Genomic DNA, 18,294 nt, shown 5'->3' with positions numbered 1-18,294 from the left:
GGAGTGGGAGGGTCAGGAATTGGGGCTCACAGCAGCTGGCTTCAGATGGAAACCTATCCCCGTCACCAAATCAGCTCTTACTGCCAGCTCCCCCATGGTGACAAGCCAAAGCCTGAGGTGCATGGATGGATTATGAGAGACAGCAGCCCCTCTGGGTAGAATGAGGGCACATGGGGCAGGTTGGTGAGCAGACAGAAGATATCAGGTCCCAGCCCATCATCCCCTGGGATCTGTTCTTACAGGCTCTTGCAGCAGTGTGAGGTGAGTCAGCTGGCATGGTGCAAGCTTTCATTGTTAATAAAGTAATCAGCTTGAAGATCTGAAAGCAGCTGCAGTGGGAAGGAGCTAGCACCAGAGGCAGAGCAAGGGGCTGGCAGTGCTGCCATACAGGAGACCATGGGATGCTCTTGTGACGCCTGTACCAGCAACACCAATGAACAGCAGCACCATCCCCTTCCTGGCCCTTAAACAGGACTTCAAGCCAAACCTCCCCCAGTCACCAGCCAGTGCTGCTGGAGCAGGAAAAGCAGCCATTCCTGGTAATCTGGGGACAACCTAGACCAGACAGACCTCAGTCACTTCCACCTGGGCAATAGCTCCCTTGACATTGCTCCTCTCAAGGACTGGACCAAGCTGAGTGCTGTTCTGAATAGGAACACAAAATGTTTGCAAGGCACATTGTACCCCAAAACCATGTCAACTGCAGCTCATGCCTGGCAAAGGACCCTCAGTGCTGCTGCCCTTTGCTGGTTTGTAGCTGAGCAGCAGGTCTGAGTTGCAGTATGGTAAAGGGCCCCATTGGGTTTCTCTGCAGGTGTTTCGGGCCTATCGAAACCTCTCCGAGGAGCGTACAGAGGCTCTGGATCAACGGTACCGGAAACTGCTGAGGGAATGCCTGCAGGATGCAATCCACCTCTCTGCCCAAAACCAGCAGCTTCGGGCACACAACCAGCTGCACTACATCACCAGAGCCACACAGACAGACTGAGACTCTAGCGAGGCCAGAGCACCAGCCTCCTACTGAGTGCAGGAGCTCTCTGCCTAATGGGGATGGGGCATTGAAGGCCATCAGCAAGCAGGGAGAGGGTGGGGCTGAGTGCCTGGCATTGCAGGGAAGAGGTACTGGTCATGTAGCCAGTGCTCTGAGCACAGCCTCTCCAAGAGCCCCGTGCAGATACTATGGCTTTTCATCAGATTTAACACCATGTAGCCAGGATGTTCTCCCTGCACCTGCTGAGTGGGGGGCTGATGGCAGATGAGCCCTGGGAGTTATAGGCAGAGCAAGCAGCAGGTGCATGAATTTCTAGTGAAACACTGCACTAGCCACACATGGAAGGCTGGGGGACTAAAGCCATAGATGCTCTGTAAAGCTACAGCTGCCATTAGCTTCCAGAACATAGGTGTGATAGATCCCTTCCCCCAGCATTAGGACAAGAGTGTACAAGGGCCTGGACCTGCTGTGGACGGGAGGAGCCCGGCCGGGTCTGCACCGGCCAGCAGAAGCGGCAGCGAGCCGTGTGCCGCACGGGACAGGATGAGCCTGTACTGGTCAGTCCCAAGCAGCACACGGCTCTGCTGCCATTTCTGCTGGCCGGTGCAGACCTGGCTGGCCTCCTCCTGCCCCCAGCAGCACATGGGAAGCCGGCTTCAGCTGCATGCCGACCCGGTTCTGCCCAGGTGGGTCCTGCAGCACCATGTCAACCTGGGCATGGCACCGGCAGGCTGGGCGGGCCCCAGATCAACCCTGGCTTAGCCCCGTGGCTTCTCTAGCACCAGGTCAACCCAGCTGTAGCCAAGCAGCTCCTGCAGTACCGTGTTAACCTGGGTATGCATGCTCTATCAACCAGCAACATGTCAACGCCTGCAACTCCATTGGTGTCAAAGGTCACGTGACATTACTTCCTGATGTGATACCACTTCCTGTAAGGTCTTTGAATATGGCTGGCCAGCCCACTGGGTGATAAAAAGTTCATGATCCGGTCCCACATTCAAAAAGGTTGGACACCCCTGCTCTAGACAACCAAGCTACTATTACAAGTAGCCAAGCAGCAATGGAAGGGTCTAATAGAGGCTTCCAGTGTTGACTGTTGGGCTGTAATTAGAGTCTTAGTCCCTGCAAGTCAGTAGCTGAAAACTAGCCGTTTCCCTTCTTACCAAAAACTCTTAGGCCCTTACTGACAGCCCCTTTAACCTGACTCTTGAGAGCAGGAAAAGAACCTTAAGGCACCCACAGCCCTTCTTCACTCAGGATGCTGTGAAAGTACATGCTACTTGGGCACAATCCCCAGGCTACACTTGCCATAGCACCCAGTTAAGTGAAACAGGCAAGAAACACCCCTAGAAGAGCTGTGGTACAAACAGGAGCCAAGGGGCTTAAATGCTGGGTTATTGCAGGATTCCACCCCGGTGACCCAGCTCTACAATAGCAAAAGTGAATCCAGAGCCCAGGTAACTAAGAGATGGGAAATCTTACCCCAAATGAGTAAAGCAGCTATAGCATAGGACAGGACCCAGACTGCTCAGCAGCAAGAATGCAAGCTATAGCCTTCCAGCAGCTCACACCTATGGGACCAGCAGCTGGGGTCTCCTCTCCTTCCCAGGTAGGGTGTTAAGGCCTCTGCCATGGGTCAAACCACACAGCCAGGTGGGCTGCTTTCTTACTGGTTCATTCCCACTTTGGATTCAGACATCCAAGGTGCAGGCGTCAGAGCAACAGCCTGTTATGCACATGTACTACAGCACTGCAGGGAACGGGCACAGAGCATTAGGTTGCAGCTCTGGGAGTAGTCACAGGAAGCACATAGACAGGTTCTATCAATCTGACCCAGAGCAAGGATTCTCTCTACAAAGGGAAAGCTGAAAGGAGAGGGTTAAATAGCCTTCCTTCTCTCCACAGCCTTATGCCAGGACCCCAGGGAATCACACCCCACAGGAATAGCAAGCACATTTGAAACAACCTAGGAAATCAAAACACAGGGGACCCAATCAGATCAGAACCTAAAGGCAAGTTTGTGTTCCCTCCATGAGATACCACAGCCTACGCACTGTTGGGTTCATATGGGTGCTGAGCTCCACTGAACAAGCTCCCTCCTCCGACCCTGTCAAGCTGAGTGAAGGGCCCCATGATATCACCATTAGAGCCACTATAGACTCATTAATGGTCCAAACCAAACTGGCCAGTCTCTTTCTTGGCAAAAAGGACAGTTATGCGATTCACACAGGCCTGGTGATCCATAAACTTTAATGACTGAACCACAGCAGGCTTTGCTGATCGGTTAATTGGAGAAATGCTCATCAAACCACATCCAACCAAAGTTCATGTAAGTCCAGATACAATCCCAACATTTATAAAACAGGCTAGGAGCTGTGCTCTCCAAACAATACCCCTCTGCAGAGGTGCACCATAAGCCCGCCCCCCAGAAGCCCACAGGTCTTGTACCAATCAGAGCTGTGAAGCAGGAGCACCCCCTCCCTGGCCCCAGCCCCTCCTTGCAAAGATAGGATTGGCACAAAGGGAAATTGGGAATTCAGCTTGAGAGAGGAGGTAGCTGCCCAGTAGTAGAGTCTAGCCTGCATGTACAGAGAAGAGATCACCCTGCAGCAGCCAGGATGCACACTGCTAGGGTTGCCTGAGCTGGCAGGAGTGCAGAGCAGACAGATGCCACCCTACAGGGCAGCACCTATGTAGTTCTGCAAGCTGACAGGTTAAATTCCTACAGCCCAGTCAGGCCAAAAGTGCAGGAGAAAAGCAGCACAAGGCTAGAGGGCCAGCACAAGTTTCCTTCCTAGCCTCAGAAAGAGGCTGTGCTCCCAGCTGAGGAGAAAGCAGCAGCATTAGGCCCACCTCAAAGGCACCTGAACCCCACTCAGCAGAGACCACTGTTGAGCTCTGGCACCAAAGGCACCAAGTAAAGCCCTCCCCACCAAGCTGGCTGCTCAGGACCCTGCTCCAGCAAGGGCAGAGCATAGAGCTGCCTGCCTCAGCTTCAGTTGTAGCCATAGACTGGGAGGCTGGTGGGGACAGAAAGAGAGATTTTCAAAGGGATACATTCCCAGCAACAGACACAGACTGACAATTCCAGTGCCCAGACTGAGACACCAAAATACAGCTGGACCATAGGTACTGAGCAGAGATAGAGGCCAGACCATGGAAGGGGAAGGGAACTGCCATGGTCACTGCTATACCTGCTCTGTGACAACACAATTCATTCTCCAGGACTGCCAAGCTACCCCTCCCCCAGAACTGCACAAGCTCCCAGCTGATTCTGAATTGGGTCTGGGCATTTGCTAAGAATTCCTGCCATTCTGGAAGATGCCCATCCTTTCCCAAACAACAGGGCTTTCCTCTGGCCTCCACAGCAGCTCCCATGTGACACTAAAACTGAGAACTCTGGTAACAAGTTCTATTGAGCATTTTTGTTATACAGACACAGAGTTATAGACAAATAGAGAGTGACAGCAGAAAAGTCAGAACTCCGGTACTTGGAGAACAGTGTGGTACTAGCAAGACTCTTGCCCTGGGGGGGTCCCAGGTATCAAGGAGACTTAATAAAGACTAACACCTGAATCTTCCAAAGTGCACATGCTAGGTATAGATGGCAAGTATATGCATATATAAGGCTGAAACTCCCCATCTACACCAAACTAGGAGCTGGTCACTCCAATGGGACCTCCTTGTGATACACTGGCAGAAGTCACTACCAGTGACAGAAGAGAAAAAGAAACAGTTCTTTGGTGCTCTGTCACAAGAGCAGGATGTAGGATAGGAGGGGTCTGGGCAAGGCAGCCACCACACACTGCAGCAACACAAGGCTCCAGATTCTGCTTCAGAGTAAAAACTGAGCAGATTGCAAAGGATGCTACACCCCTTCAAAGGCACTTTGAGTCTGTCATGCATGGGAGCCCAGCAAGGTCCAGAGCACTGTAAAGGCAACAGCACAGCCCAGGGGCAGAGAAGGCAGCACACAACACTTAAGTGGATGCCTTCTAAATGACCCTGGGAATAGTGCTGTCAGTGGTCAGGAAAACAGTCAGTGCTCTCCTGAGAGAGGGCCTGGGGATGGGAGCATAGGCAAAGAGAGAAGAAAGGAAGGGGGCTTTTAGAACATCCATCAATCTGATGTTCCTGCCCCACTACTTTAGGTCTTCCCTAGGAAGATCTCTTCTTACCTGTCCCCTAAAAGGGAATCTACAAAGTGAAGGGATGAGGAGGAAATCAATGGGGAGCTGAAGACTTATCATATCATGGCATCAAGTCCCATGTCTGCAAAATACAAAGCAATGAGCAGTTTCCCTCCTCTTGCTCCTAGCATTGGTCTCTGCATGGGAATGATCCAATTATTGGCTGTACATGCACTAGCTATGGACAAGCTTCCTTTGTCATGACAATTAGTGTTTGGCTGTAGGCAAAACATCCCCCATGCTCTCTTCCCCACCCCTCAGAGAAAGTGGTTCTGAGTAGGATCCATCTTCTAGGTAGACAGACCGAAGTAAAGTATGTTTGCTGTATAAAAAAAGAGATACAGGATGACATGTAGTTCCATCCCCTCAAAACAGCCCACACTTGCTCAGATGTTGCCTCAATAACCAGCTGTATCTTGCAAGACAGGGAGGTAGAGCTTATGTGGCTCCATAGTACAAGTGAACAGCCAACCCAATTAACAGGACAGCGAGGAAGAAAAAGGTGGTGAGCTGCAGGTTGAAGAGTACAACAGACAGCAGGGCATTCACCAGTATGGAGCAGGAGATCACAAACAGCCTGGTAATATTACTGCTGTGCTTCATGACTACAGACATGATCAAGCCATTCAGAGCCTGGCTGACAATGATTACCAGCACCCAGGATGAGAATCCCTCCAGGAATCCAGTCCCCCTGCTGCTCAAGAGATGGACAACCACATTTAGCAGGACTCCAAAGGAATAAAGAAACAAGTTCTGGAGGTTCAGGGGCAGGTCTTGGGTTTTCAGGATGACTTCAGTATAAACAGCAGACAAGCCAGATATCAGACAGTACATGGAAATCAGCAGCAAGCCAAGGAGAGTGATGTGGAGCTGCATTCTGGAGGTGCTGGTGGGGTGCTGCAAATCCTGGAGACCGCCGTAGGTGTAGCTCACCCCTGCAGCTGTTAGCAGGAAGAGGGCCAGCCACTTGCGCAGAGAGAGCCTTTGGTGCAGGAACAAGCTATAAAGGAGAGCAGTGGTGCCAATCTTCAAGTTACTTAGGACCTGGTAGGTGCTAGGATCCATAAAGAGCTGCATGTGAACCACAAGGTTGTTGTTAGCAGCATATAATAGTGCAGAGAGGGCAAAGGGGGCGGCGTGATTCCATGAAACAGACCGTCGCAGTAGTTTTCGGTTCCAAATCAGCAAAAAGAGTAAGGAGAGTACCAGTTTGGTCAGCTCAATAAGGACCACAACAGATGAGGAGCTGAATAGGATCTTCCCATCTACTTTGCACAGAGTCAGTAGGGGAGCATGAGCGCCATAGATAGCTACAGACAGGATCAGCATCAGACCCCACAGCCCTCTCCTGAGCCTCCCAGTGGCAGTGTGGAGGAGAGAGCCAGCCATACTAACATTAGTAATAACCATCCTCATGAAAGACTGCAGCAAACAGCAAAGGATAGCACCCAACCCTTTTCCAGGTCAGGGCCTCAATAGAGGCCAGATCAATCTAAGGTGCAAACATACTTAAAAAAAAAAAAACCCCCAAAAAAACCCCAAACCATCTACCAGCAGGGAGATGCAGTGAATGCCATATATTAATAGATGTACAATTAGGAAGACAGTGAACTATTCATAACAGCAAGGAATATGGAGAGGAACATGTTTGCACTTTGTTAAGGAAGGAAGCACAAACGTCACACAAAGTAGGTTTCCTGGAACCAAAATGTGGAAGAGTATGCATATGGCAAGTGACATGATCCAACACATGCCCTTTCACTACACCAGGGGAAAAGCAGGTTGATAAATTATTATGAGAAAGGCAGCTGTCAACATTCAGATTGACACATGAAAGTCCTGAACAGCGTAAAATAGTGATTGGCATTTGCATGTTATTCTGATTACAACATGTTATTAATCAGACCTGCTGATTTCACACTGATCTGGTATTGAATTTGTTTTCCACTGGAGATAAATGATGTATATAGCTGTTATCCTGGGAGGCCCATAACAGTCGTTTATTGTCAATTGTCTAGCATGTGTAAAATGAGAAGAGCTGTTTCTGGAGTGCACCTCTGCCCAAAGGCTTGCCCTTTAATCTGGTCCTTTCTTCATCGAGCTGATATAGTCTCGAATTGTCTTTTCAACATTGGGAATAGCATAGTTTTGAGCTGTGTATATTCCAGTGCAAGTCCCAACCACAAATCCAAGGACGGCAGAAGAGCGGAGTTTGGCTACAACGTAACCTGCCAGGAAGCCTTTGAGAAATGGAGATGCCAGCAAAGATCCATTCTGCAGAGAAAGAGATAAGAAAGGAATAAAACAACTTTTTGGACAAAACCATTACGTACCATAAAAGAGCTGAAGCGTGTTCTTTTTTCCCCCCACCAGTTTCCCCTGAATGTAGGGATGGTATAATGTTATTAACATAGGAAAAATAACATTTCTGCCAAAAAAGACACATTAAAGAATACTACATTTCATTTGCTAGGAGCTACTCTGAAAGAATGGGGATACATTCTCTCTCTTGGGAAATGATACAACAGCCTATTCACCATCATTTGGAAGGTTAAAGGCTAAAGCATTAAGGAACTCTGACTTTACCTGTCCCACTCCAGCATGCACTTCATCTTCAACTCTCTGCTGTAAGCTTTCCAACTGATTCTTCAAAAAAGCTAGATCCTTCAGCTTTGGTAGCGAGTCCTATGTAGTGGAAACAAAGACTCAACATTGTATATTTAGGCTTGGCAGGATTGGATTTTTATTGCTAAACATCGATAAAGGCTGACTTCACCTCACAGCACCACAAAAAAAAAAAAAATTCCATTGGTAATAATAAAAATGTATAGAAAGGGGATGCAAGGAAAAAAAAAATCTGGAATGGGGGCAAGGAAATCTGGGATAGGGGGCAGCACCCACATGCACGTGCATGCACGCACAGATACATGCAGCCACTGCAGGAGCTGGGGCCCATACCAGCAGGGCTTGCTGGAGAGGATGGGAAGGGGGTTGGTTGGCTGTTGAGGAGTCTCAAGTCCTGCGTGGAGGGCCAGGGCTGTTGGCAGCCAGAAGCCCAGTGCCTCTGGCCACTCACTTTGCTTAGGTCCCAGCCTGGGATCAAGTGCTAAACTCCCACAAAGCCCAGCCCCTGCAGGCTTGGGGTAGGGGTTCCCCCAGGGCCCAGCTGCTGCCTCTGCACTGCCCAGTGGGGCAGGAGGCAAAGATTGTCAAGGGGCCAGGCCGCCCCTCGGCTAGTGCCCACTAGGCAAGTCTTGCCCCCTCAGGGGTTCCAGGGAGCTGCTTCCTACCTAGGCTGGGCAGCCACTGCCTCTCCATACAGCACAGCTCAGGGAATTCAGCAGCATTCGACAGCCAGGAGTCCCCTGACAAGGCTTGTGCCACAGGCAGCTACAGCCAGCAGCCCCTAGCCCAGCTCCTGCTCCCACACTCTCGACTCAGGAGCCTCCACTCTCATTGCCTGGTATCACCATACTACCAAATGGACAGCATGATTTAGAGCAGATATGCTTTATTGATTTATGGAATTTACTTTTTATATTTTGTCGTGTGATTTTAGAAAGCTTTTAACAGTGTACCGTCATTACTAGGTTGTCTGCCCCCCACACCCTTAATTTTGTACAATTTAAATGGAAAATTTAAATTGATAAAATTGAAATAAATGTTTAAAATAAACATTAATTTTAGCCCTCAAAATTGTTAAAAAACAGGAACTGAATTCTGCCAAGACTATGTATATTGCATACAAACATGCAATTCTACAATTTAATTACAGGGAGTAAGATTCCTTTAGCTCAGAAAATACTCTTTAGTCAAGTAATTAAGCCCCAAACCAGAAGGAGTAGGAAATGATAAGCAATTAGTGATATTACCCAATAAGGCAGATGTATCCAGTTCAAGCCATATTTTAGTTACAGATAATTTTTACTCTAACAGGGGTAAAACAAACAAACAAGTAAGGTTTCCCAGGTAGGTACACATAGAGATCATGTGTTTAACATAACCACTGTTAATGAACTCAGCTTTAGGTCATTCAAATTCTAAGGAAGCTCAGACCAAGCTGAAGGGGCATCGGAGTGCAATTTTGAGATGGACTGAAACAATGCAACCTGCCACTTGTGCAGCCTTGCTTGTGTGCCCATATGCCCATAAGGAAGTCACAGACTGAAAACACCATTATAAAAATCTAAGGCTCAGAAGCTGATGGCTGCTTCAGAACGCTGAGGAAAGCCAGGTCAGCTGCTACATCTACAAGAAACGGGGTGAGGAAAGATACAACCCCACAGGAAGCTTGGCCCAGCTCCGCTGCAACCCAGAGGGGAGGCCAGTCAGGCTTGCGATGCGGAAGAACAGCACTTCCACCCGCAATGGCAGGTCGCAACAAAGGGTCGGCGCCTGGAGCACGTCCGGCACAACCCCGTTTTCAGAAGAAACTACTCTGCAGGCCCAGGCCACTGTCGCAGGCGACAGGGAGCACTCGAGGGGCCTGGGGAGCGCCAGGCCCGGCCCGAAGGGCAAGCAGGGCCAGCCCCCAAGGAACGAGAAGCCTCCAGCGGCAGGGGACATCCGCCGCTTCCTCGGGCACGCAGCGACAGCTCGGCGGGGGCGGGTCAGCCCGGCCGCAGCGGCACGGCCCGAGCGGGGGAGCCCGCGGCCGCAGCCCCGAGCGCCCGAGACGAGAGCGACCCCGGGGGCCGGGCCGGGCGGACCTCGCAGCGACTCAGCCTGCCCTGCTGCCTGGACTCGTCCGACGTCAGACGTCCGATACGGCGCGACACGGCCCCGGCCCACAGGCGTGAACAGAAACTGCCCGCTACCCGCTTCTCACCTTATCATCCGCCATCTTCCAGCCACGGCCGCCCCGCCCCCTCCGCGGCAGCGCGGACGCGCATTGGCCCGCAGGGATCACGTGGCTGCCGCAGCCACGTGGCTGCCGGGGCAAGGGGCGGAAATGACGCGGCCGCAGTGTGGAGTGTCAGTCGCCCGCGTGATCCTTTTGCGTGCAGCGCGTGTCATAGGGTAGGGCCGCGGGCTGGGCGGTGTGCACATGGCTGCTTGCAGAGGTCTGCGTGTCCTTTAGCCGCCCGAGCACGCTATCGCCCTATCTAGGGTCCCCCCAGAGCAGGGGCTCGCAGCCTAGACCACGCCCGGAGCCAGGGGCTCCTCCCAAGGTCAGAAGTGTGGTGGCAGCGGGAGTGGTGGCAGTTGTCACATTTCCAAGGCCCTGTGGCTGCATCAGCCCCAGCCAGAGATGGGCCCCTTTCCCTCTCCTCCTATGACCCTCCTCCCATGAACAGGGTAAGTGGAATCCCAGTTGTGCCATTTACACACAGCTGAGTTCAGGGCAGGCCATTGAAGAAGAGGGAAGGAGGAGGATCCAGGGAACTACAAACCAGTCAGCCTCACCTCAGTCTCTGGAAAAAATCATGGATCAGGTCCTCAAGAAATCCATTTCCAAGCACTTGGAGAAGAAAGTGATCAGGAACTGTCAGCATAGATTCACTAAGGGCAAGTCCATGCCTGACCAACCTGATTGCCTTCTATGATGAGATGACTGGCTCTGTGGACACAGAGAAAGCTATACGTTGACTTTAGTAAGGCTTTTGGTACAGTCTCTCAACATTCTTCCACACAAATTAAGGACATATGGGTTGGATGAATGGACTGCAAGGTGGATAGAAAGTTGCCTGGATTGTCAGGGTCTAGTGATCAGTGGTTTGATGTCTAGTTGGTAGCTGGTATGAAGTAGAGTGCCCTAAGGGCCAGTCCTGGGGCTAGTTTTGTTCAGTATCTTTATTGACAAATTGGAAGATTGGATGCAGGGCACTCTCAGCAAGTTCACAGGTGATACCAAGTTGGGGGGAGTAGTAGATACACTGGAAGTTAAGACCAGGATTCAGAGTGACCTAGATGAATTGGAGGGTTGAGCCAAAAGAAATCTCATGAGGTTCAACAAGGACAAATGCAAAGTCCTGCACTTAAGATAAAACAATTCCATGCACCCGTACAAGCTTGGGACCAACTGGCTAAGCAGCATCTCTGCAGAAAAGGACCTGGGGGTTACAGTGGACAAGAAGCTGAATATGAGCCAACACTGCCTTTGTTGCCAAGAAGGCTAACAGCATACTGGGTTGCATTAGTAGAAGCATTGCCAGCAGATAGAGGGAAGTAATTAGTCCCCTCTATTTAGCACTGGTGAGGCCACACCTGGAGTACTGTGTCCAGTTTCGGGCCCTCCCACTTACATTAAGGGCATGGACAAATTGAAGAGAGTCCAGCAGAGGGCAATGAAAATGGTTAGGGGAGCTGGGACGCAACTTCTGAGGCAAGGCTGAGGGACCTGGACTTACTTAATCTACAGAAGAAAAGACTGAGGAGGGATTCATGCATGCTTTAGCTGGCTGAAGGGTAGTTCCAAAGAGGATGGAGCTGGACTGTTCTCAGTGGTGCATATGATGGAACAAGGAACAATGGTCTCAAATTGTAGCAAGGGAGTTTTAAGTTGAATATTAGGAGAAACTCGCTAGGAGGGTGGTGAAGCACTGGAATGGGTTACCTAGACAGGCGGTGAAATCTCCATCCTTGGAGGTTTTTAAGGCCAGACTTGACAAAGCCCTGGATGGAATGATCCAATTGGGGATGGTCCTGCCTTGAGCAAGAGGTTGGACTAGATGACTGCCTGAAACCCCTTCCAACCCTAATTTTCTATGAGTCTGTGGTTTCCATGCAGCTGGATTGGGTATGGACTTGGTTGGCACCACATGCCAGACACCTTACTGACTAGATTGATCCCATGGAAGGACCTGGCACCAATCATCTGGCTGGTGGGCTGAGAAGGTTGGGTACCATTATTCTAAAGTAACCTTCACTGCAGTCTCCCTTCCATAGTTGCTAGCACCTCATGGTTGAATCAGGAAATTTGGCACCTGGTATCTGTGGATTCTTTTTACAGGTTACCCTCTGATCTTGCACTGTGCCTTACAACTCCACTTTACCTTGTAAAACTGATAATGCCACTTCCCTTATAGGCTAAATACAGATCTGTGCTTTCCATTGAAAAACCAGGATGTTGAATGACACCTGAATGTCACCTGGGGTGACTAGAGTCTCAAACATCAGAAACACCTGGTCTACTTAGAGGTAACACTGGACTGTACACTTAATTACAAAAATACATATTAAATACCAAAGCCTAGGTGAACACAAAACAACATTCTGTATAAGCTCATGAATTCCAAGTGGGGAACACATCCATCCACCCTTACAAACTACTGCCTCAGCACTTTGTTTCTTTGTTGCTGAATATGCCTGCACCACTCGGATGCTCAAATCACAGTTAGCACATTGGTATCCTAAATGATACATGCAGAATTATAACAGGCTGCCTTAAACCCACCCCTGTTCCCTGCCTATATGCATTATATGACAATAGTGCCCCCTTACATCAGGAGGAAAGTAACAGGTGACATTAATTAGTAGGTACAAGAGTTAGATTGCCACCCGCCATATGGAAATAGCTTTTTGTCTTCTACCATACCATTGACCACATCACCAAAATTAGCTAGAACTACCTTCTGCAAAAAGAGTGGGAAAAACTAGGTGACAAAGCTGTTGAATGGAGCTGGTGAGGAGTTACCTGCAGTGAGGAGTCAGCATCGGGTTCTAATTACAAATGGTACACATGACAGAGCCTGAACAGATTGAGAGCAGGTCTTGACAGATGCAACTTTCTCCTGAAATCGTGGGGCCTCTACACAACTGACCCATGCGTTTGTCAGGAGAAGCAAACCATGGATCATCTGAGAAGCCCTGTAGCACCACGAAGTACCTCGTGAGATTTGGCAATGCCAACATCAAAAGCAGTGGCCTGTGCAGAATATTGGGAACAGACCATATAGAAAGGTTGGATTGGAAGCATGACAAAGAAGAATGATCATCCTATTTAGGGTCAGGAATGAATATGTTTGTACCTTCCTCTGTAATGTGGGCTATGGTCCGTTTCCTTGGATCTTCAAAGAAGAAATAAACCAACTACTTTCCTGTCATTGCAGTGGCAGGATATTGGCAGTGTCCCTATCCCCCCTGTTTTCAGTTATTTTATAAGGCAGGGTTTCAGACTCTTGGTGCCCCAGGCCAGATGCAGTCTGGGACATGAGGGAAGTGACAGGTCCAGTTCTGACCCAGGGTATACAGCAGTGGCTCCAGGCCCCACTATGTACCCCTGCCAGAGCCAAAGCTGGCGCTAATGCATGCCCCAGATCAGAGTAAAGCTGCTGCTGCCACAATGCCTCATGCTGCACCAGTAGCTCTAGCTCTGACTCCAGCATGGGGCACAGTGGGAGGCAGGGCTGCAGCAGTGGGGACAGGCATATCAGTCCCCATTTGCCCTCCTGCATCTTATTGCTATGTCCAGTAGGCTCAAGCAGTCTAGATTCTGCAGTAGGCCACACTTACTCCCACAGCCCAGCCAGGCCCCCAACTTCTGGTGGCCCACTGGTAGTCTGCCAGACTGGATCCAGCCCACATACTGGATCTGGCCATATGTTCCATATCCCTGTTAAAAGGCATTGTTGGCATTTTAGGTATAGTGATTTATAGTTGTATGGGAGGGCTTGAAGTGATTACAGGGATTTCTTGGGTAAATGGTTGCATGCAAATGAAAGAGATTTGACCCAATGGCCCAGGAAGCTCCTTCCAGGCTTATGTTGCTTTTTAAACCTTTATTAATGAATCCAACATCAAACAACAGGTTTAATATTTTAAAAATATATTCAATCCCCTAAAACAGGCAAGCAATTATTTTGGGCAGAGGGCCACTTACTGAGTTTCGGCAAGCCATTGAGGACTGCATGACCGGCAGCTCAGGGCAAATCAATATTATTTTTTAGGGGCGCCACAGGCCAGATAGAATGGCCTAGTGGGCTGCATCCAGTCCCCGGGCCTCATTTTGCCTACCCCTGCTCTAAAATATACAAAGAGACAGATACTCTTCTATCGAGAGTGCTACCATATCCTAAACCAATGTCCACAGAAGTCTTGTGTTCATTTTGTCTCTTCCTTTCAGTATCTGTGTAGTGGGGTCCACTGCTGGGGAAGCCAAGTCATGTCCTAGCATCCTCCTGGGTCCTGCCTTGCTTGACCACTCTGGCACCCTGTTGTCTCATCTGCCATACCTTGATGTTATGATTGGACAGGAAGGCTGCTCCTAAAGGGCAGGGGGGTTTGCCTCAAATTTTAGGCTGGGCTGAGGCCCTCTGGCCTTGGCCTACTTTACTTGGCCTCTTCATTCAAGATCCGCTGTCCCAGGACCCTAACTTCCTGGGCCCCAGCTTCCAGCCATGGGCTCTAGGCCCTTCAGCTCCTGGTCTCATGCTCACAGGCTCTTGGCCCAGTGCTCACCTCAGGCACTACTTGCAATTTCCAAGTTTCTTGGGGCTTATGACTGGGCCTTGGCCCTCTTGCCCCACCCCCTCTGCAGGGTTTGGGACCCAGGGTGCCCCTAGTGCCCTTCTCAGTGGCCTCCTCTTCCTCTATAGCTACAGTCTGTACCACTACAGTCCAGTCCAACTTTAACCCCAATGAAAAACAGCATCCACTCCAAAAGGTTCCCCCAATTCTGAGTCAATATCACCCCATGGTAACACTACAACATAAGGTCAAAGTACTTAGCTTGACTGCCCAGTGGTGCAGTGACTCTGCACTCCAGAGTCCGTCTTCCTTGGCCAGTTAGGTCCCTCCTCCCAGAGCTCTGCTCCTTGCAGCATGAAGGGCCAGACTGCCTGCCTTGCCTCAGGCCCAGGGCTTATGTGCCTGTAAGCCCCTCTCCTGGTCATGTGGCTTCCCAGTCACACAGGGGTTTCTCCTTTGCCTAATGGCCGGCCTGTGTTCTTCAGCTGTGACCATCACACAGCAAGCCTGCTTCACTCTCTCCTTAAAGTGGCAAGAGCCTCTGGCTCCCCGCCAACATCACATGAAATGTGTAAATGCAGTCTTCAGACACCTGAGGAAACGGGTGTTTGAAGATCGTAACATCAGATCTGACACCAAACTCATGGTTTATCAAGCAGTTGTGATTCCCACCTTACTCTACAGAGCTAAGATGTGTGTAGTGTACAGAAGATACCTCAAAATCATTGGAGAAGTACCTGCTGCTCAACACTGCCTGCAGAAGATCCTTCAAATCCAACAGCAAGATAGATGCACCAACATTAGAGTCCCCTCACAAACAAACCCCATAAACAGTGAGGTGATGATCATCCAACATCAACTTTGCTGGGCTGGCCTCATCATCCAGCTGTCCGACTGCAGACTCCCAAAGCAAGTCTTATTCTCCTGGCTCAGTCAAGGTGTACGCTCAAGAGGAGGGCAGAGAAAGTGCTTCAAGGATGTCCTCAGAAGCTTGAAAAAATGCAACATTGACATCAACTCATGGAATATTATTGCCCAGGACCACCTCAAATGGAGGAAGAGGCTGCTCCAAGGATCTTAGTACTTTGAAACCCTACAAGGACAATAGGAGACAGAAAAGCAGAAGGGGTAGAAACAGCATGTTGTGGATGAAATCAAGAATCTGGAACCATGACCCCACACAGAAACATTTGCCTGAGTTCCAGCAGAGTCTTTTGATCCTGGATCAGCTTCATCAGCCATCTTCCGACTCACAGATAGGACCATCATGGAAGACAATCATTCCTGACTGGAAGGGATTACTGAAGATACAACACAATAGGCTCATGTGTTTCGTATGTGTAACCAATATTTTCTCAAATTCAGTAAGATTTCTGTTCAGGTTTGCCTTTTTTGGGAGAATGTTGAAAACTCTCTCAAATGCAGGTATTGAAAAGAACGGGATTCTAATATCACCTGCAGTACATTATATTTCTTTGAAAGATCTAAATATATTTTCTTTGAATAATGATCCCAAAATGTATAATACCAATATGTTCCCAGATATTAAAGCTTCTTAAGAAATTAATAAGATTACATTCAATATTATTATGTATAGATACTAGAAGTGATGGGTGTGAGCTTAATTTCTTATAAGTGGTATCCTAGATTTTCATTGTTGTTTTCTCAAAGGGGTGCTTATATATTTAATTTGGCCTTGAAGATTTATTTTTCCATGGTAATATGTTAAGTTTGACTGCTGAACAGTATATTTGCTCTATCTTTACCCAGTGTTTACCATGTGTTGATATTATCCAGTATACCACATTGTTAAGTTGGCTGGCTCCATTGTAATATTTAATGTTTGGAAGCTTCAGTTCCCCTCTCTTTGCAGAATGGAATTTTTAAATCTAGGTTTCTTATTTCCACAAATAATTTATTGTAGTCTGCCATTCATCTCAGAGATTTGTTGGCATTGTAATAGGTAGAATTTGGAATAGAAAATTAATTCAAACTAAAATATTCATTTTAACTGCTGTGATTCTACCTAACCATGAAATTTGACATTGTGACCAAAGTTCTAAGTCTATTTGCATTATTTCAGTCAAAGAACTATAATTAAAACTGTACAAGTTCTGCCATGTTTTAATAACATTCACCCCTAAGTACCAAATTTACTCGAATCTAAGATGAGCTTCCCCACCCCCCGCCCCCCATCCAGCATAGGGGAAAAAACTTTTTGTCTTAAGTACAAGAGCAGCTGCTGCAGCTCTTGCTCCTGCCCCAGCTCCAACCCCAACCCCAACCCAGGATAAAAGTTAGAGCTGAAATTGCTGTCCTCCCCTGCCACCTGCCTCCCCCACACCCCAAGTCTGGGCTCTGGTTTTGGCCCCACTCTGGCCTGAGGTATGGAGCACATGCAGACTCCAGCTCCTGCCTGGCCTGGAAGCAGTGGTAGCAGTGGCAGTAGAAGCTCTGGCCCCAGCCCTGGCTCCAGCCTGGACTCTGGCATGGCTGCTGGAGCTGCTGTGGCTACCACTGGTTCTGGGCCATGTGGAGGTTCAGTGCAGCATGTGCTTCATTCCCTGGACCCAAGCAGGGCTGGAGCTGGAGCCAGAGCTTGCGCTGCAGCTCAGGGTAAGCAGCAGGAGGAGTTGGGCAAAGGTGGGGGTGGGGAGGGGGGGAAAGCACAAAGGGGTGCAGACACTATGGGGAAGGGGCTGGCGTGGGGAGCATGGGTAGCTGGATCACAGGCATGGGGGCAGGCAGGGGCAAAGGGTGGGGGGCAGGCTGCTTGACTCCCCCACCACCTACCCCTCTGTCATTCTTCTCCCTGTCAGAGCAGGGATGAATTTAAGGTGACCCTCCAATAATATTTTATACATGGAAAATTATAGAATCTAATTATTGGAAGGTCACCTTAAATTAAAAGTCATCATGGATTCAGGTAAATGTGGTATTATGATATGTTGCTATTTTTAAGCGCTGAATCTAAGTTCTCTAACACTTCCCACATGAGAATCTCAGTGCATCTTCCAGTACTGATGAAGAACGGCCTTGCAGCTGATGAGTGAACTAATGAGCAGAGGGGGGCAGCTGAGTTGTCCAGAGTTCAACACTGAGGGCTAAGCCAAGCCGGGAGCACAGCTTTGCTGTCTGGCTCCTGGCCTGTGTTTTAGCCCATGCTTCCTCCTAGCAGGGAGTGAGGCTGAATGCAAGCTCTCTAACAAGCTGAATGGAAAGACCCCCATGGAGGAAGGCGGAAGATGTCCTCTTGAGTGTGAACTCACTGCAGGGCCGTTCTGCACGAGGGAGTCGTGTGCGGTGGCCAAAGCTGGCCTTGGGCCCTGTGCTCCCAGGACGCAGAGCTCTGACTCTCAGCCTGGGGCTGAGTGGAAATGGAAATGAGGGCAGCTGCTAATTCTTTCCAGAGTTTCGGGAGGTACCAAGTGCTGCCACCAGCTCCTCCAGTCCCACGGGAGAGCTCCTGGCTCCTGGCGGGGGGTTGCCACGGGGAGAAACCAGATCCACCGGTGCTTGCCGCACGAAGTGGGGTCCATCGTCGGGTCCCAGGCGGGCAGGGACGCCTCCCACCGCACCAGTGCCCCGGAGCAGCCGGGGGGGAGGGCTGTTCCCTCTGAGGCAGCTGCTGCCACGCTCTCGGCGGGGGCCCGGCCCCGGCCCCGGCCCGGGGAGGCCCGTCACTGCACAGGCAGAGACAGCAGC

The 18,294-nt window shown here is 49.7% G+C and overlaps 2 protein-coding genes across 2 annotated transcripts in view; one reads left to right on the top strand and one right to left on the bottom strand.

The window, feature by feature from the left end:
• LOC109309840 overlaps positions 1-1,458 on the top strand; it is a 25,659-nt gene extending 24,201 nt beyond the window's left edge. Inside the window, exon 15 of the mRNA XM_019534709.1 lies at positions 815-1,458. Within this exon, the coding sequence (XP_019390254.1) occupies positions 815-988 (174 nt within the window). The 3' untranslated portion in view covers positions 989-1,458. The remainder of the gene's footprint in view (positions 1-814) is intronic.
• Positions 1,459-3,222: 1,764 nt separating this feature from the next.
• On the bottom strand, positions 3,223-10,091 carry SLC35A4 (solute carrier family 35 member A4). Its single transcript, XM_019534801.1, has 3 exons — positions 10,010-10,091; positions 7,768-7,866; positions 3,223-7,455 (listed from the first exon to the last, which is right to left on the bottom strand). Exon 3 carries the CDS (start codon positions 6,595-6,597, stop codon positions 5,620-5,622), a length of 978 nt encoding a protein of 325 aa, XP_019390346.1. The 5' UTR covers positions 6,598-7,455; positions 7,768-7,866; positions 10,010-10,091; the 3' UTR covers positions 3,223-5,619.
• Positions 10,092-18,294: the final 8,203 nt, after the last annotated feature.

Source organism: Crocodylus porosus, unplaced genomic scaffold, assembly GCF_001723895.1.
Source record: "Crocodylus porosus isolate Cpor-Errol unplaced genomic scaffold, CroPor_comp1, whole genome shotgun sequence".
Taxonomy (NCBI): domain Eukaryota; kingdom Metazoa; phylum Chordata; order Crocodylia; family Crocodylidae; genus Crocodylus; species Crocodylus porosus.
Note: the sequence above shows the minus strand (reverse complement) of the source record. Positions and strands in the feature narration are given on the sequence as shown.

What these genes read in the sequence shown, in the direction of transcription:
- SLC35A4 (XM_019534801.1), bottom strand. Translation starts at nt 6,597, where the DNA reads ATGAGGATGGTTATTACTAATGTTAGTATGGCTGGCTCTCTCCTCCAC.